General features: G+C 41.8%; 1 protein-coding gene across 1 annotated transcript in view; it reads right to left on the reverse strand.

Moving 5' to 3' along the window:
- Positions 1-21046, reverse strand: part of Atxn10 (ataxin 10) — a 128940-nt gene that overhangs the window by 16979 nt on the left and 90915 nt on the right. The window contains exon 10 of the mRNA XM_055627047.1: positions 9141-9204. Coding sequence (XP_055483022.1) covers positions 9141-9204 — 64 coding nt within the window. The remainder of the gene's footprint in view (positions 1-9140; positions 9205-21046) is intronic.

Genomic DNA, 21046 nt, shown 5'->3' on the forward strand with positions numbered 1-21046 from the left:
TTAGAAAATTCCCAGGTCCTATGCAGTGGTCTCTAATTTTATACTACAGGTCTCCTTTGAACAAGGTCAAGCAATGAGAAAAAACTCCTTTAGCCCATTTCTCTGGGAATATTTTAATTTCTCCTATTTCTCATGCTTTGAAAACAGACATGGTACTCTGGATGGTAGGGTTTTTAATACCCACCCTCTCCCACATCACCTCAAGACCTACTTTGAAGGTTTTTAGTGATAAATTTCAAATAATCTTTATTGATTGCTTTCATAGGTGACAAGTCATTCATCTCCTGCTACTTCTAAAATTATCCCTTGCCTTTCAAAAGCATGATTATAATGCATCTAAGTATGAATCTACTGAAAACTGTCTGTGTGTGCCTGGGTGGGGTCGATGTTTACACATATGTATATACTCATGGAAGCCAGAGTCAACACTGGGAGCCTTCTGCTAGTGCACTCCACCATACTAAACCTAGAGTTTGCAGATTCAGCTACAATGGCTGGCTAGCAAGCCTGAGGAATCCTCTGGTCTCTGTCTCCCAGTAAAATAATTACAGCAACTGGCTTTTTACATCGGTACTAGGGATCCAACCTCAAGCTTTGATGCTTGAACGGCAAGCACTTTATCCCGAGAAGGTCACTGAGCTTCTTAGCTGTTCATGTCTTTCTCATCAAACATGGGAAGTTTTTAGCCATTATTTCATTATTCTCTCAGTCCCTCTCCTCTCCTGGCTACACTCTTCACATCTGTTGTTCAGCTTATTCTATCTCCTACACCCTTTGTTTTCTGCCTACCTTTCTTCTGCAATTCAGTGGTCTAAGGGCTTGGTTTCTGTAATTTGTCACAAGGAATTAATGAATGCCTGTTCATTAAATCTAGAAGAATGGAAAAACCCTTTACAGGATCAAGCAAAATAGATTTTTCTCTTTTAATGCATTGTTCCTACAAAAACAACTGTACAAAGAATGTAATACTTCCTGTTAAGAATGATGGCCTTAAAAATAGAATTGCAGTGAGTTACTATTTAACAGTTTTGAATGGCTGTAGTTCCTCAATGTTTTGTTCAGAGCCCTCTGTTTCTGCTAAAGTCAGTTTAGACAAAAATCCTAGCAATTACTCAGGGTTACCTAGAACTTGTTTCTCTGTAGCAATCAGCTACCCAATCTCTGAAGTGACTTACTAAATATATATTACTCATGGCAATGGTATTTGAGAATAGCAATTTTAATGTTATTAATTTCCTAATCATATCCAGTCACCTTTGTTTGAAATACAGGAAGCTAATGCAAAAAACGAACACAAACAGTAACTTTGTAGGAAAACCGATACCCAAGCATTACTACTGCTTCTGAGTCAGAGCCTGAGCCAAAAACTTCTCTGCACTCTATCCACCAGCAGCCGTACTCCTCTCAGTTTCAAGTCCGCAGCTCGTCTCAAGGCAGATCTTCACCCTGTGGGATGTATGAATGAAGAACTGCCAGATTGCTTACATGGGATGACACTGCTTTTGTGAAGCCATATGGAGAAAGGTGCAGCATGCCCAAACACACCAGGCTCCTTTGTGATGGTGTGATTCTGGAAAGGAGTACAATTCACTGTGTAAGCAGGCTTCTAGGAACCAGAGAGCAGCTCTTCAGAGGCAGCTACTGAAGGCAGCCATTGCATGTGGCATTTCAGCTTTGCTACTTTTGTTAAGTTGGATATAAACCTTCAAAAATACAAAGATGAGACTTAAAAACTTGCTTTTCTATACCATGCTCTTTGCACTGTACAAAAAACTGGGAGATATGCAAAATATTTTTGTCAGCATACTGACAATATAATTCAGAAAAAGTTTTTAAAAAATAAAACAAAGCCAAAACATTTATTATTGTCAGGTGTGGCAACAGGACCCTTTACTCCCAGAACTTGTGAGGCAAAGGTAGGCAGACCTGTGTTTGAATCTGAGACCATCCTGCCTCCATTAAAGTTCCTGATCCCCAGGATGATGTAGTGAAACAAACAAAACAGAACATTTGTTCTATGTTTCTGTGGATTTATGTGTATGCAGAGAGGTCAGAGGACAAGCTGTAGGTATTGGATTTCCTCTACCATGTTGGTCCAGACATGAAGTTGACCTCACTGGACTTGGTGGCAAACATCCTTATCAATGAGTCAGCATGCAGGCCTGAAAAAAAGCTTCTTGTTGGCTCTAAATTTACAGTGCCCCAGAAGATAACTGAGGTGAAATTACATAGGCATGAGGTTCCAATTTTGTTCTTTAAAACTAAGACTTAATGTAATTTTTAGGATTAAGAGTAGGGGTTACATCACATCAAAGACCAGAGAACTTTGCATTTGGTGTATTCAAGACATTCAAGTAAGCAGCTTCTACATTACTCTCACAACACTTCCTTCACAAACAGAATTGTGTCCTCAGATCATCACCACTCTTGGGCAGGAGTGAAAGGAAGGTGAGAAGCGTCATCTATAGACAGGGTAGGTTCCCTAACAGCAGACGGAGTGGCATTTGACAGAAGTGAGAATCACCCAGGAAATCCTTCAGTGAGGAGAAACCAGATAGAGCAAAGCTTGGTTACCTCCTGCTCCCCAGAGAAAAGGTTAGCAGGCAAAGCAGAAATGCACCCACTGTGCCGCAGTGCATAACACTTATTACATCTTCAAAACTATGCCGGGATACACACCAGTTTGTACACTAGGAAAACCTCCAAGTGACTTTAGCAGTAGAAGAAAATAAGGGCTCCACACAGAAAGTTATAAAGTCAGGATGAACATAACTTTGGAACACCACACTGACTGTATGGACTCATTTTAAATGAGTTTGGTCATTTGCTAAAACAATTGAAACAGGAAAGTTGGTCTGCTTTTCTGAAAAAGTTCACACATCAGTATGTCCAATTAGCTTCTTGTTCTGGATGCCATTGCCAGACTAACAGGAACACTACACAAACAGGTCTTCACAGTCCATCTACATGGCAGTAACCTGAAAACTTGTTGAGGGGACACTGAGGGTCACTAGTGCTCATTGCCTTCCCCAGAGGCGCTTCTGCCTCCTGTGTTAGTTCTGGTAGCCAGAAAAGTTTTATTTACATATTATCTCTTCCCATCTCTAGACATGGGAAAGAGCATTTACATGGTTTTGTTTTGTTTTTGTATTATTTTTGAGACAGGGTCTCACTATTGGCACTGGCTGGTCTGGAACTCACACTGTAGACTGGGTCAGCCTCAAACTCACAGAGAAGATCCACCTGCCTTTGCCTGGCAAGAGCTGAGATAAACCCAGTGAGACATCACACCTTTAGTAAAAACTGATTTGTGGAAAAACCACTTAGAGGCTTAAAGGATAACAGTACTATTAAGATTCTGGTTTTTAATGTCCCTCAACAATGGAAAAAAGAATGAGTGCTGACCATGTGCTTAATAATGAGTGCAAACAAATAACTGTAAGAGTGCCTCTCTTACAGAAACAGGAAACACACACCGTAGCAATAAGATTCTTAATCACTAGCTGTGTCCCTTGAGATGTCCCCAGGCCGGGTACAGTGAAATGTGAAAGCAGGAAGGGATGTGAGATAATTCACTCCCTGCTGTGGGGTCTGTGGAGAGCGCTTACAAATCCACTTTGTGGAACCTCCCTTCAATGGCTTTGCTCTGATGCTGCTTGGTCACTGTCACTAGCTGGGTTCCTTACGAAGAACCACAACAACAACAACAAAAAAGCATTTCAATGTTTATTTGAGCTTTCAAATCCACCAAGATATGGTTACAGTGGTTGGGCTAACATTCACCTTGACAAAATCTAGAATCACCTGGGAGAATCCTGGCCCTGGAGATGCCAGGAAGAGACTACCCTGATTAGGTCAATAGGGGTAGATGGCTTCAGTCCCTGACAAGGATGGGGACTAAGTTCAGAAAGGAAGCTGAGCAGGGGCACATACATGGCTCTCTGCTTTCTGACTATGGATGCAATTTGATGGCTGTTTCAAGCTCCTGCTGCTTTGGCTTCCTCATCATGACAGTTCTTTGAACTGTGAGCTAAAAGCAACACCTTCTCTCTTCCGTTTCTTTCATCACGGCATTTTATCACAGCCATGAAAGAAACAAAATAAATGGTACTACGGTTCCAGCTTCCCAAAGCAGAGTTCCAAAATGCACAAAAGACTATTTAAAAAGTGTGAAGTTCTGCAAAGACTATCCCTGCTCAGAGAGTCTTCTCACTCTTTAAGAAAGGCTTCTCTCACATATCAGTTAACATATTACAAACAGGGGCTGGAGAGATGGCTTGGTGGTTAAGAGCACTGTCTACTTTTCAAGAGGTCCTGAGTTCAATTCCCAGAAACCACACAATGGTTCACAACCATCTAAACTGGGATCTGATGCCCTCTTCTGGCATGCAGGTGTACATGCAAATAGAGTACCCAATACATAAAATAAATGAATAAATCTTTTTAAAAAAAAAAGAAAAGGTGCTGTGAAACACATTTTGGTCACAGACCCTGGGGCCATGAACCCCACGATAAGGATATACTTCAGGGTATAGGACTACACAGACACCTGGGATGGGTTTTCTAGCAGAAAAGGTCAACTGATGAAGGTGTTTTATGTGACCTGTGTAGGGACAATGACAAAGCAAATTGACTTAATGAAGGGTCACCGTGGAGCAACACCTGGAGAAGACATATACAACTCAAGTCTTAAGGGGTGAAGGAGCTGGGACTACATCCTAAGATGGCTACCAACTCAGCACTCAGTTGCTGCCCTCATTAGCTTGGATCAGACAGGATAGCAAGTTTTATCAGATGTTTACCATGGACTACATGCTTGCCACCAGGACTAACACATCCGAGCTACATCCATCTCTTCCTCAAGAAAATACTGTTAAAAGTACAGTGTCCAAGCACAGAGAGGACTTGGGTGGGAATCTAGACTTTTTAATTAGGACAAAAGATTTAGCCATGGAGTCAGAGAGACACGAGGTTGCCCTGTCCCCGACACACCTGAGCTGGGGGAAATTCTGATTGCAGCTTCAACTCTCAAGCTTCAGTTTCCTGATCTGTAAAACTGAAACAATCATTTCCACCTCTTAAGAAAACTATGCAAGACAATAGTTAGGCAGAATGTGACATACAGAAAGCAATCGATGAATGATTAAATGTTTTAGTATGAGGTGCGACAGAATGCACATACCTACAGTGCACATTCTGATCACTCTTTTCATATGTATGTATCTATATACTCCTCATTAACATTCAGAAAATCGCTAGGACTTCAGAAGACCCCACGTGCCCTTCATGTCCCCAGCTCCCATGACCACTCTTCTACCTATTACCACAAAGGAATCATGCAGCACAGGTACTTTTTATACCTAGTTTCTATTGTTTAGCATTATGCTAATGAAACTGCCAATCTCTACACACAGCAGTTCATTTTCCTTCACTCTATTCCACCACAGGCACAAGCATAATGATTATTTTTTTAATTTAACCATTGATAAACAGTTTATTTCAACCTGTGAATACTTAGGAATACTAGTGCTGACAATTCTGGTACATATGTTACCAGACACACATACATACTGAAGATCACCCAGATGTACACTGCAGGCTCACAGTGCAGGTCTATGTTCGTCAGTGTTGGCCAACACTGAATTTACACCCCACAGCAATGCAGTAAAGCTTGGGCTGATGCATGCCTGCCCCTGCTGTCACTTGCTTTCCCAGCCACTGGGATAGAGTGGCAGACAGAGGCTTCTTACTGTAGAGCTCTCTTTAATGGCCACTGCATCTCTCTCTCTCTCTCTCTCTCTCTCTCTGTGTGTGTGTGTGTGTGTGTGTGTGTGTGTGTGTGTGTGAAGTGCATGCCAGGTCTTTTGCCTGTTTTTGAAAACTGAATTATCTTTTCTTAGCTGTTTTACAGACTACTTGCCATATTACACAAGTCCAAAGTTAGATATATTGAAATAACATCTTAGTTTTTCTTACAAAGCTAGCACTCCCAATTGGGAGTTTGATATCTTGTTTAAGGAACTCTGCTACCTCAGGAAAACAATTGTACTCCCTCCATGAAGTACAGCTTCTTCTAGAAACTCTATTGCTACACTGCTATGATTCCCTTGAATTAACACTGCTGAATGGTGCAAGGCAGAGGTCTAAGGAATTTTGCAGCCCCCAGCCCTCACTTCCAAGAGATAGGTCTGGTGCAGCCCCATTAGCAGGAGACCCCCTTTTCTCTGAATGAGGGGCCTGTGGTAATATTTCTGCACTCTCCATTTTGCTCTGGATGTCATAACTGGATTATAAGCACTGACTCACAGCAATCACAGATGAAAATTTGCCTTTCTCATAAGGACTAAGAGCCATAATAAGATATGTGCACAAGAACACTTATTTGTTAAGGAGTTGTATGTGGTCATGCAGGATGCTTCATAAACATGATGATACTTCATTACAGTCTGGAAGGGGAGGCAGTAGAGACTCACAGAGTTAGTGAGGTACCTGGGAGTGAAGAAAGCAAATGCAGGTCTATTTGGTCCTAGAACAGACATACCTGCCACTATGCCATGTTTCCTCAGCATAAGATTACACATTATTATTTCTACAAAGACATACATTTCTCCATGTAAGTGAATTCTTCTTCTTCTTCTTTTTTTTTTCAAACAAAGTCTTTCAACACAAGTTGGGGAGGGATTTAGGTATGGAGATAGATTAAAGAGGAAGAGGAGGAAAACATCATAAAATACACATAACAAACCAGCTTGGGCTCTCATTCTATCCCTGTTCCCACCCAAACCCCCCCAATAAAAACAATATATGAAAAAAAAAACCACATCAAGGACTACCGATCAAAACATAGATCAAAAAAGGATGAAAAGAAAAACATTTCAAATAAAGTTCAGCTGTTTCTATTTGGGAACAACAACAAAAAAAATCCCACTTGCCACAATAAACTGACAAATAAGAAATTGACTCTGCGGTAGTGGAGCTGGAATTTTCCAATGGCACCAGCTACTCTGTCATTACTGTGGGTGACCCAAGAGTGAGTGGGGGCGATGAACAGCTGGGAGCTGGCTGGGCTTGCATCCCTGACCCAGGAGTACCCCACTGCAGGCCTACATGGTTAGGCTCCCCTCTGAGCTTCGGCTTTCCCCTGGCAGTGGAAATCCCTGTTGGTTGCATAAGCTGCTTTCAAATAGAATAGAAAACCTTCCTGCCTCAGCCCCAACCCCAACCCAGTTCTGTTAGGACAGCCTGATTTCCCACCTGCAGGAGACCAAGGAAGCAGAGGTCTTTTACAGTGATGTCTACAGATTTCTCATGTGGAATGATGGACATCTACAAGAATCTCAGGCTTTACCCCAATACTTGGGGGGGAGGGGAGTTAGAAGGCAGAGAGGGAGAAGAAGGCAGATGCGGAGAGTGGGAGGTGTCTAAAGCTTGAATAAAAGCTTGGTTAGGTTATTATTGGAAGAATGGGCTTAACCAAACATGCAAAATATTGCCAAACTTAGGAAAAAGATTCATTAAACAAATGAAGAATGCTTGGGAAAAAACTTTCTTGATCACTGTGCCTACTGATTAATGAAAATAAATATATGCAAGAATCAGAACATGGTTAAGACTTTTCCTAAGAAGAATTAAAAAGGATGCTCAGCCAGGTGGTGATGGCACACACCTTTAACCCCAGCACTCAGGAGGCAGAGGCACATGGATCTCTGTAAGTTCAAGGCTAGTCTGGTTTATAAAGCAAGTTTACAATCTGGTGGGACTAAGGAAAAAAACCTCAAACACACATTAAACTTGCTTATCATATTCTCTTTCCTTAATGGTTTAGAGAAGAGTGTGGATCTCACAATGCTGAAGTATCATCACAAAAGCTGGTGTCTACATGAATATCCATTATATGCTTTAAAGTGATTTTTCTACTGCACAAGCATGTTCATATGGCTTGGCTACATATGCTCACCTCATTTCAGCGACCTGCTAAGGAGGCAATGCAGGAGAACCAGCTATGCCAGAGCCTAAGCTCTGGCTGACATCGAGGACAAGGGAGTGGACCTCTTGTTTCTTGTTTCCCTCACCTATAAAGTGGGGTCTGATCATACCAGCTTCATGCACTGTCAGAATTAAGTAAGATCATGCATGGAAACACACATAAGGATTAAACAAAGGTTGAGAGTGCTGTGAGCACAGCCTGAACTTTTGGTCTTTGGTAAAGACAAGCATGAATGCTGAAAACCCTTCCTCACTTTCAGTTCAGGGAGCATGAAAGTAAACTGTGGGTAAAGTCCTTGTCAGGATGAACTGGCTCTTGCACTGGGAAAGACATCTGCAACTTCTATTGTCCCCACCAATGCAAACACAAGTTTCTTTTATCTTTTCTTTTTCTTTGAGCTAAAAAAACTTCCATATTCTACTCCATGCAGTGACAGAACACTACGCAGTGACTGATGACAATGTATACAATATGTCAACTCTGTCTGAAGGAGAGTTTTCTGAGGCACTTGATTTGTTTTTTCCTGATCTCATGCAACACTGTGCTCTTCTATATTGTAAATTGGGCAAATGGCAGTATCTTTAGCACAAACATTAAGCATTTCTGTTTACTTTCTCTGAAGCCCCCAAGAGAAAATTCTGCTGGGTAGAACACATCTACTCATCCTAGGCTGGGCTCCTCACTGTCTAACCAGACCTTATTCTCTCCACTTTCAGCTTCATAAGCGCTCCTCTTCCAAATGCAAAAGCACAAGGCCATGCAGGACAGAATTTAGTTCACCAGAAAAGTTCTTATAATTAAGTAAGTTTCATTTCTTATGACCAGGGTGCAGAATGCTCCCATGCTTCTGTGAAGTCAAAGCTTTGTTAAAGTAACGCTGACTGACAGGAGTCTAAGATCTCTACCTCAAAAACAAGTTAAATGTTGAATGCTTATTCCAAGGATCACACACTTACTTTGGAAGATGATATATAGCACAGGGGTTGAATGAGCTGTCTCTGTCATACATTTTAGCTACATGTTGTATTCAGATATCCTTGTTACCTTGAAAATTAGCTCTTTTATACTATGAGCCTTCTTACATACTGAACAGACATCAAGTCAGGGACAAACTAGGCTATAGTGCCTGGTTGTGGGTCACATGCAAGGATACAGGGATTGTTGTCATCGATGTTGCTGCTGTCCAAGATCAGAGGAATGCCATCCAGCTCATTCACCTAAAGGGAAAGAAGATGGACAACCAGGTCAGCATCCCTGAATGAATGACTCATCTCTCCTTCCTAATTTCCTTATTATTGTAATATTTTTTCTCCTATTACCAATACAGAAATATGTAAAAGCAGATATACAGGCCTTGGATAGATGGCTGTCAGTAAAGTCCACACTTTGCAACCATAAAGACCTGAGTTTGATCCTCAGAACTCACATTTTTATTTGTTTGTTTGTTTGTTTGTTTGTTTTTTTAAAGCACCGTGGCGCACACTTGTAATCCCAGCACAAGGCCAGCAAAGACACAAGGATCCAAGGGATTCACTGGCTTGTCAGTCAAGCCTAACTGGTGAGCTTCACATCAGTGAGACCCTGTCTCAAAAACAAAGTGGATGGGTACACCAAGGAATAAGACTGGGAGCTGCCCTCTGGTCTCCACATACAGATGAACACTAATGTACACACCACACACAGAGGAAAACGCATACATATGAGCACAGAGATAATTTCTTTCTTTTCACCCTTCCTTACAACACTTAAGGCATTTTGGGTAAATTAGTACAGCCATATTTAAAAAGAATAAAAGTAAATTACACTCTAATGTTGCCTTTTATGGATAAACACCTTATCTGAGCATTAAGAACAAAGAAATGCTACCAAAAGAGAGACCAGAACTGTTTTCTAAGATAAAAACAGGAAAAGTTTATTTTTATTTGTTTCTTCACATTTTATTCATTATATATCCTGATTGAAGTTCCCTCAACCTTCCCATTCCCACCCTTCCCCTCTCTTCACCTCTTCCTCCCTTTCCCCTAGTCCACTGAAGGGGGGGGGGGTTCTCCACTACTGCCATCTGCCCATAGCTTGTTAAGTCTCATCAGGACTGCCTGGATCCTCTTCCTCCCACTCACTAATAAGTGGATATTAGCTGTATAATATAGGACAGCCACCTACAGACTTAAAGAAGCTAAACACTAAGGAGGACCCTAGGGAGGATGCTTAAATCTCATTCAGAATGGCAAACAGTATAGACACCAGAAGGGGTGGAAGAGAGGAAACAGGATGGGAGTCTACTATAGAGCATCCTCTAAAAGGATTCACCCAACAGGAGATCGAAGCAGATGCTGAGACTCACAGCCAAACTTTGGGCAGAGCACAAGGAGTCTTATGGAAGAAGAGTGGTATTAAAGGGACATGTAGGGGACAGGAGCCCCAAAGAGACCAACAAAACTAAAAGATCTAAGCCCAGGGGGTCCTTCACAGGAAAAGGTTTTCTAACCAGGACTCATGTCCAGAAGCAAATGAGAAAAGGCTTTAACATTTGACATCAAAAAGAAAGCAAATGAAAACTGAGAAAAAATATTTGTAGAATATTACGGATTTGTAATAGAGTTGCAAGGGACTAATATTCTAATACAGAAAGAACTTACGAAACTAAAACTGTCTTAAAATTCTTGCTCAGTGAGCAGCAGGGGCTGCAGGGTGTCAGTAGAGGAGCAGGGGTGAGTAACTGCTGCAGCTGAGCCAAAGTAGCGATCTAGGAGTCAGGACACGTGTGATGGGGCTGGGAGCTGAAGTCTGGCCAGGATCTCAACCTTGAAGACTCAGTTTTCTCATCAATAAAATGAGGATGCAAATGTCTACTTCAAAGAAAACAGGAACCATAGACTAGATTGTGGCTGGGGAGTACGATGCTAGCTGACTGCAGCAAGGAAAGCCTGAGGAAGCAAGGGCAAATGCACACTTTATTTCTGCATGGGGCTAAACTGAGAGAAGAATTAAAAAACCATTCAAGATTTATTCAATGCAAGAAAAACACTAAAGAAAAGAAAAAGCAAAATTGTAAGGTCTGTCAAGTGGGTAAGATTTTCTTTGATAGAAGTGAAATCACATGATAAATATTGAAATTGAAGCAAGCTACACAGGTAAACTGAAGATTTATTAAACATCATGGCTCCACTGAAGCTTGGGCTCCTAGGCAAACATCTCACTCACAGGGCGGCATTACAAAAGGCTACAGGAAACTTTTTATAGAAACCCATTGACTGTTTTCAACGTACATGGACTATTCTAGACACAGATGACAAATACATAATTATAGACTTAAGAATGAACACAGGATAAGGTCACTGGGAACAGAAGACATAAATGTAACACCTTCCCAGGGGGGCCTGACAACAAAATTTGTTATTACAGAGCTCAGGTTTACTGCTGCAGTTACATGTGTAGAGTGACTATCTGGGGCAAGGGAGAACAATTAGGAAATTAACGAGTTTTCTTCTGTTAGCACTCCATAAAATAAGGAAGTTGTTTGTTTCTTTACTTAACATGTTAGGAACTGATTGTAAACCTGTAATAAATGAGTCACAGGTTGTAGTTTGCTGGAGGAGCCAAGTTCAGTCAACACTTTCTTTTTACATGGTAATGCTGTCCTGCAAGACAGTAAGCCTGGCTTAAACAAACATCTGGGCCCTGCAAACTGCAGAAAGAAGACAGCTAACTGATTATCTGTTTCCTTTCTGTCCTACAGGAGCAAGTGATGCTGGAGAAACACTGCAAAGCATACAAGCCCTACAAGAGAGCAAGCTCCTTTGGAAACACATACTGGGTAGGCAAAAAACTGCCTCAATTATCCTGATGGCTTTGACACTGAGTGGTGAATACACAAGTCTTAAAAAACTCTAGAGGACACAATACTAATTTGGGGCAGAATCTTCTCCAGTCAGGCCTCCATGTTTAGTGAAAATGCACACAGATCTTCAGGCAGGCTCACAGATCACATGCCAAAAAGAATGAACCATAACTGGGGAAAGGGGAGGTGTGACTCAATGGCACTGCACTTGCCTAGCAAACTTCAGGCCCTTGGATCTACCGCCAGCACTACAAACAAACAGACAGAATCCACATTTTAGCCAGGTGTCTAGCATACTCCAGGCCCTTGGTTCTATCCACAGCACTATAAATAGACAGACAGACAGACAGATGGATAGAATCCACAGTTTAGCCAGGTGTGGTGGTGCACGTTGTTTTGTTTGCGATTTTTCAGAATTGTCTTCCCTGCTGCACTAGTTTGGCAGCTCTGCTATCACAAAGCAGCACAGAGCAAATGGCTTACATAACAGACACCCACTCGTTCCCTGTTTTGGTGGCTAGGAGTTAGCGGGTAAGCGATGATCAGCAGGGTATTCCTTTCTACTGAACATAGAAGAGAACTGCTACAGGCGTCTCTCTGGGCCACCTCTGGTGGATCCTTTTTGGCTTGCAGATCTCTGCTTTGACCTTCACATCACATTTGGCCTATACCTGTGGACCGCATCCAAACTGCCCCTTTGTATAAGGACAGTCACATCAAATTAGGGACCCCGTCCTACACCAGTTTAACTGCATCATAACTTGGCTAATTACATCTGTAATGAGTATTTCCAAACAAGGTCACATAGAGCATCTCAATATAGGAATGGAAAGGATGCAAAGTTCAACCAATAATAGCTACTATAGGTCTCTCCCAATAAATTTTAAAGTCAGTTTTCACCCTGCCCCCCCAAAAAAAAATGACCTATGAGATTTAGATTGGTATAGTCTAAGTAACTGTGTTTTTTCTGTTGCTATGATCCATCTAAATATTGTTACTGAGGAGTTCATGGCAGACCTCTGCTTTCTGAGAATGAAGGAAGTCATAAGTAGGGCTGGGCTTGACAGGTACTTTTCTCTGCAGGCTTAGGAGAATTTGTATATATCAAATATTTCTCTTTTTTTGAGAAAGCTGATCTTGGTGCATTTTGAGACTGTTCAGTCTAGCTAATGTTACAGGCTGGGTAGTGGGGAGGTCCTAAGTGGGCTTGTAATTGTCTTGTTTTGGTTTGTCTTAGTTTAGAAACAACATGATACTAGCTTCATACATTCACTGGTAGCTTTAACTTTCCCTATTCTGTTGTAACACCTGTCTACAAGACATGGTTTGTTCTTAAAGCATGGTGGCACATATTGTGTGAAGTAGTGTAATGCTATTTATAAACAGGTTGCAACAAATTAAATATGCATACCCTGAACTCTATAACAACCATTTGAACAAAAGAAAGAGGAAGAGCGCTTGGAAGGAGTTGAACTCAGTTTGAACACAGCAAAACTGTTCCCTGAAACCAAACAAATAAAAATATCTAGCCATTAAACTTTGAAACATTTTATCTCTAAAGATCAGAGACGTTCAAGGAAACCATGAGAAGCTACAGTGGTGTGAGAGGTTCTTCAAGGCTCATCAACAAGACAGAAGCAGTGGAAGACCAGAAATAGATAAAGCATAAGACTGAGAACTAACAGATGAATAGTCCATTTTTGTTTTCATTTTATAGCTTTTTAATTTTTAAAAGATGGTTACATCACTTCCCCCTTCTTTCTCAACCCCCTCCCATGCCCTACTCTCTCCCTGCCCTGCTCAGCCTAAAGTTTATTACCTTTTACTCTTTAACTATTATTGTTTTACACATTCATAAATAAATAAATAATTACAACCTGCTGAGTTTATGTAGTGTAGAGCTGACCATTTGGCATTAGATAACCCATTACGGGGCTCATCTATGGGGAAGACTGATTCATCCATCCATCCTCCCTCTCACCCTCATCCCGCCTTCCCATCCCTTCCCTTCCTCTGTCTCAGCAATATGGCTGCCTAAACCAGACCTGAAGGATGATAACACCAATTGACATAACATCTTAGATAAGGGGAATCTGATAGGCCACAAACCCAAAGAATGCTGAGGTAAGGGAGGGAGGGAAGGAAGAAGGAGGGTGAGTGAACCAGAATTAAGGATGCATGAAAAAAAATCCCTAAAAAACCCACTATGTTTGTAAAGTAATTTAAGAACATAGTTAAAAATAGGAGTTTGAACACAGATACTCTACACAGGTGGACAATGATTCTGTCAGAAGACATGAGCTGTTAAATAAAAATCCCAGTACCAGTTTTGGGACACTGCCTATGAGATACTCCCATGAATAGGACCCCAAGGGCCCCCAAAATAACATAGGCCATTGTCATCGATCTTGAATGCCAACTAGAACTAGATGGTAAGACCCTACCGTTGAAGACACAACACACTTTCTCTGCAGGATTCAGAGAAGTCAGGGAAGAAAGCTTCCTGCTGCCTAGGTCTCATAGTGCCAGAAGGTGCTTGCTGACTGCTGAGGTAACTAGTATTCCCGCAGCTAACCCTGCTGAAGTACCTGCACCTGCCAGGCAAGGCATGCCCACAGAGGTTACACACAAGGTTAACTAGCTGCTTTGAGGTTGGCTCCAAGGCCTACAGACAGGAAGGAATTCAGGCCCAGTACTGCATGAAGCCCATGGCTCAGAAGGTCACAGGCCTAAGGAGGAACCTACCGCTGCTATTTTGCTAAATGGCATAATGTTAAACTAAACTGCCATCTAAAATACTTAGGCTTACACCTACAGATTAGTGCCGCCCTCAACCTCGTCTCTCTGCAGTGGTCAGCAGAGACTCATAACTGGTCAAAGTGCTGAGAGTAGTGCCTAATGAATGTAGTCCTAAGTGGGACATTTATATCCACCCATGAGCCCTGCCTCCCTGACAAAACAAAACAAAACAAAACAAAACAAAACAAAAGAAAACAAAAATAACCTAAGGGAACATCACAGAAGATGTAAAGGCCAGATGGGAAAAGTGCTGTGAAATACTGTGTTGGGGACATGACACAGTCAAAGCATGAACTTACCGTAGCTATGATCTGCACAAACTCAGCATTCCAACAGGCAGCATTAATTAGACTCAGTGTATCATTACCACCTCCACCCCTGACACACCACCACCAAATGGAGAGGACCCAAAAGGGAACATGCTGGGGGTTTCTGCAGGGAGTACATATAATGACAATGCATTGTTTAAATGTATGAAGTTGTCAAAAATAAATAAAAGACATTCTACTAAAATAAAGAGACAAGGGGAAATGAGGGTGTACTTCATTCTACCAACTGTACACACTTCAGGAATATGTGCGGCTGTGTCCCACAAACTCCAAGACAGAAAAAGAGGTTAGTTTAGACAGGATCCAAAAACTCAGTGAGAACAGACCGCTCCCAAACTTTACCGCCACCAACTGCCAAAGACTGGCAAAACTTAGGTGAAGCAGAAACCAGCACTTAGGACCCATTGCCATATTCTGGCCACCACAGGTAGTCTGGGACAAAGAAGGCCCTGGAGAGTCTGGTTTCTGGGGTTGTACTTCCACAATGGTAAATACTAAAGGACTCTGGCAACAGCTAGATCACACCCAGGGGTGGTGGCACATGTATACACCTGGAGTTCTGTTGCAGACTGTGAGTTTGTGGCTACCCTGAGCTACACAAAGAGATTCCCTCACCTCCACGCCAAAACAAAATGTCCCAGCACAGACACTGATGCATAAAGAGCTGAGCCAACCTGAGCCACAGGAGTGATAGCAGTGTGGCAGCATGCACACAGCCAGAGGCTGAGCAGACTCAGAAATGGGGCGGCACACATTTTGAACTCACACTTCTTTACATATTCACACTCACGGACAAATGGTTTAACTTTAATGACTTTGGACTTGAAATGTAATCTCTGGATTTTCGTGACTCCCTGGAAATTTGATAATGAGTTAGAATTAATATTCAATATGGAGTGTCTCTTGTGAACATTTGATGATAATGAATTTACGCCTCTCACAGGAGTATATCAGAATGGAATATATTATCTGCCTTGAGGCCAGTGTGATTTTGGAGTTAATGAGATACATGTGTTGTTCTGACCCACTTAAGAGTCTCCTGGGAGCAAAACATCCACTCCTCACTAGCGGCTGAGAAGAAACAAAAGGAGTAGCTCGGTGCTGGCAGAGCAGCCAGAGAACTGAAGGCAGAGTACCCTGACACACTGAACTTCTTCCCAAAGGAGGACACTCCATAGCCTTGGGTGACCAAAGGTGACACACCACACCACCAGACCACTACAGAAAATGCCAGCTGGTTTGAAAAGTTCCTGTTCTGCACTGACACAGCTTCTCTGGGTTATAACTACTGACTGCCAAAAGCTGACAAAATTCAAATAAAGCAGAAACCACAGACATTTGCTGTTTGGAGCTTTCAAAAATTATCATAAGAACCATATTCATCTACTCTTGTATCCTTCAGATAATGATAACTACTCGCTTTAAAAAATTGTATGTGAAGACAAAACATTTTTTGTAGCTGGTTCCACCATATGCCTATCACACCTTTACACTTACACCAATTTCCAACTAAGCCCTAACCAATATCATAGAGAATGAGAAAGAGTATGAAATATAATTACAGTTTATGGTAATGCCTACAAAAGAAATACACAAGATGATCTACTAGAGTGATTGGCAAGGTATTATTTTAGATGGTTGCCAGAGAGGCCTTCTTATAAATTGATGGTGACTGTGCTGAGACCTCATCTATAAGAGTGATCTAGCCATGAAGATGAGCCAGCTACTGAGACACGAGTAAAGAGCCTTTAGACAGGGCAACCAGAAGCAGAGACAGAGACATACAGAAAGGGCTGAGCAAATCTGAGTCTGACAACCCACACCACCATGGGGGCATGCAAAACGCCATTGGCAATGGCAGAAGAACAAAGAAGCCAAAGCCTAAAGATGGCCTTAAAGGTGTTCTAGGGACCAGCAGCACAATCATCAACCCAATCATCAACCCAACTTGTTCCAATGGCTGGGCCCACCCGAGACTCAGAAGCTCTAGGCCTAGGGCCTAGGAATGTCTGTGATGCAGAAGGTGTTTCTTGGTCTTTACTGTGATTCCACACCATGTGGGGAGCTTTCAAAAGTACTGAGACCTCCGCTCATACCATAGCAACTAAATCTGAATTTGGGGAATGTATATATCCTAAGCATATACACAGGACACGCAGGAAGGTGCAACATAAAGTTGTAGAAACTAGTAAACCACTGAAGATTTTATGGAGATGAAAGGAATTTAAGTTGTTTGTTTGTTTATTGAAGCAGGACCTCCTTATGTTGCCCACCCTGAACTCATGATCTTCTTGCCTTCACTCCCCCAGTGTTGGATTCTATTGTTTAACTAGTAAAGAACTGAGTAGAAATCAGAAAGCAAGAACCCAGAATACCTGGGAGAAAGCTACTGCAGGAGCAGAAGCACAAAGGGTAAGGCAGGAAAATCTTAGGCTGGCACTCAGGAGTTGCCTTCAAGAATAGCGGGGGATAAGAACAAGGAGAAAACACCAAGATTCTAAGTGGCTAAATGGCACTGGTGTCTCATTTCCTGAGAGTGGGAAGGAAAGTGCTGGGCTGGGCTGAAATACTAAGAATAGTCTTTATGGTGAGAGAGATACATAAAGGAGGGATATAGGGAAGGACAGATATCTAAAAAGTCATAGGAAAGCCACTACTATAGAAGCTTCCTAAAATATATACATATATGAAAGAAAGGTGCTGGAAAACCCCACCCCTTAGCCTACTTTCAGTAACCTAGCAAAGCAAACCATGTCATCAGCTACCAATATGTGACACATTTCCACTGTCACCATGAGTTCAGTATTCTCCCTATGTACATGTATTAGATCCCCTTAGAAAAAGAGAGTCCTTTCTCTTCCTGCCCTCTTTCCCTTGCCACCCTTCCTCAGAGGCAGCCTCTGCATGCCCCATCTGCCCTAATAAAACCTCTTTCCTTAGCTATGTTGTATGGTGTGACTTTGTGGTATTGGCTGCTTAAATCCCAACAAAAGGAAGCTAAATGGAGTCATCAAATAATAGCGGAGACAATGCCTCAAGTAGACATCTTATTGTTAGGATTTTGGAACCAAACCTGCTTCTAGGTCGCCTAGTAACCTATGATGTCATCATGTATCATTGGCCAGGTAGCCACACCTGGAAAGTGTGGTTACCTTGCCCCCTAAAGGGACCAGCCAGCCATGTGGTCCTTCTCTTGGTCCTTTCTCTCTTGGCCCCTCTTCGTCTCTCTTCTCTCTTGGCCTCCCCTTTCTCTATCGGGGCACCCCTTCTCTCTCCCCCCTTTTTCTCCCCATTATGTTCTGCTCTCCCTTTTCTCCTTCTCTCTTTATATCCACATAATAAACCACTTTCATATAGAAGATCTGTTTTTGCATGCCTAATCATCTTTCTTTAATATGTCCCATAACATTATACTTATGCCACTATGTAAAACTTCTATTGGGAGGAATGAGTTACATCTCGCTGAATCATTGGCCATGGGTCCCTGACCCCACCAAATACCATAGGCTTCTACAAAGACTATTGGTTGCTCTGCACAACCTGATGGCAAGGCAACATATGCTTATCTAGTGACATGTTTAAAAACCTTTACATGAAAGTGGTTTTAAAGCAGAAGAAAGTGTGAATCAAGAAAAGCACTTCACACTTGAGTACATACTACTTAAAACTCCACTCCACCAGATGCTGCCTCACCGCCACAAGACACAACTTGAGAAAGTTTAACACAAAAAGAGATGGGAAACCATGGCAGTGGCTGAGAAAGCATGCAGCTCCAAGTTGTTTTGGCACAACTGTGCTAACAGGCACAGCTACGTTTAGAACAAAAACAACCTATACAGTGTGCTTGTAAAAATATGCACCCCACCTTGACTACTTAAGGTGCAAATTCCCACCCACAATGCCTCATCTACAATGCCACACTTCAGTGCCTGGACAAACAGAATTCTGTCCTAAACGTGTTTGGTCTTTAATTTTTAACCCATGGACAGAATCTCAATTTTCTGCTGAGGTTCTAGCCCTTAATAAATGAGTCTTGGAGCCTGGTAATCAACCTGCGTGTGGCATTAATATCCACTGAAGACTGATCCTCTGAGTCCTCCAGCTATCTGCCACGCTAGACAGGGAACAAACATCTCATATGTGTAAGAATGACAGCACATTTGTTTAGGTACTGTTCTACACTGAATGACCTCTGGGCATGACAAAGGATAAGGCTAATGGGAAAGCAGGGGAAACAAAATGCATGTTTATCCTTCCCTTACAGCCATTCATGTAGCCTGGCAAGCTGGCAAAGACTTCTGGGGGAATTGTGGCTGCCACCATCAAATGGGACACCCTTGAGGTGCCTGCCTGTTACTGCGATTGGGTCCATGCACCAAGCAGACACAGTTCAGAAGCCACCAGTTCTGCTACAAAATGACAAATGTGAGACTGAAATAACTCTAAGATCTGACTCTCATACAGGCTTGCAAGGCAACAGCATTTCTATCCAGCAGATAAAGATCAGGAGACTTGTAGCAGTTAACTAGTTCAAAGCCACACAGCTTAATGACTGGCAAAGCTGAGGTCTGCTTAATTGAAAGTTTATGCATTCTTTTTTTTTTTTTTTTTGCAACTCCATGAAAATATTTCTCATCTTCAGGAAAAAGAATGACAGGTGATAATATAATACCCATAATCCTGGCACTTGGAAGACTGAACATACAAAGCCAGCATGTATTCTATAACAAAAATCTCTTTCAAACATTAAAAAAAAAAAAAAAAAAAGGAGGGAGAGAGGCAGAGAAGTTAGCTGAAACAATATCAAATATACCAAAACTGTCCAAAGTGGAGAAAGGGGAAGGCTTCCTTAGCTGCTGAAGGGAGGCATGTGAGCATGAGAGGGCACAGCAGCAGTCTTGGGACCCAAGAAGAGTTCTAAAGTTCTGAGCTCTTCAGTCCTGACCAGCAAGAAGGAATGCTACAGAATTTACTCAGTGCCTGCAGGAGGAACTTCTGTATTGCACAATATCGACAGTTATTTTAAAGAGTCTTTCTCCATGGCTGATTTTGGTGTTGATACCTGAAAGCCAGAAATCACCCACTTTTTTTTTTTTTCGTAAAAACATTTTTTACGTAAAAACAAAATTATATAATAGATTTTGATCATGTAGTCTCCTTACCCAATTCTTTCCAGATCCTCCCCACCTCAGTTCTTTCAAACAAAGAAAAAAAAAAAAAAACCATACAAACAAAACCAAAAATCAAAATAAGCAAGCAAACGAAGATAAGACAACAAATGCTCAAACAAAGCAAAATGGTAGTGGAAGACACCCCCCCCCCCCAACTAACTATCTAGTCATATGACAAACAAACACTTAAAAAAGAAAGCTACCTTGCAACAGGCCTTGTACTAAATTAAAAACTAAAGGACACATTAGCTATATATATTTACCAAAGTCAAGATGTATGTAGTGGTGGGGGTAAGGGATAGAAGGATAAGGCCTTAATCAAGGCATAAAGTAGACAAGAATACAAACATAGAATGCCTAATCCACCCATGGCAGGCTCAATCATAGATATTATCTTGAAAGTCAGACCCACAATTTTTCCAGTCTGTTCTATACAGACTGTACACAGCAGTTTATGTTAAAACAAAAACATACACACCGACATTTAAATTTTAATTTGCTAACATGCAATAAAGTATGCAGCGTGTATGAACTCTTCTATGTGCATTTGTTCCCTCTACTCACAGCACCATAGAAAACATGGCAGTACCCAGAAGCCCTGGAGCCCCTCCTAGCTGACAAAACAGTAACTCTATCACCTAGGCTTGCCTCAGCCTCTTCTGAGACTTTCTCTGTGTATAATTTCTTCCGTACACACTGCCACCAGCCTAGTAACTCCCAATGTCACTGTTGTATATTAATTACTCCACACTACAAATACACCACCTGCTGATTCATTCATCAATGGCAGACATTTAGATTGCTTCTTGGTTTTGGTTAATTATGAATGTTCACATACCTGACTTTTAGGAGGCTATAAGGGCTAATTTCAGGTGTGTGTGTGTGTGTGTGTGTGTGTGTGTGTGTGTGTGTGTGTGTG

This window comes from Psammomys obesus, unplaced genomic scaffold (genome assembly GCF_907164565.1).
Source record: "Psammomys obesus unplaced genomic scaffold, mPsaObe1.curated_primary_1811, whole genome shotgun sequence".
Taxonomy (NCBI): domain Eukaryota; kingdom Metazoa; phylum Chordata; class Mammalia; order Rodentia; family Muridae; genus Psammomys; species Psammomys obesus.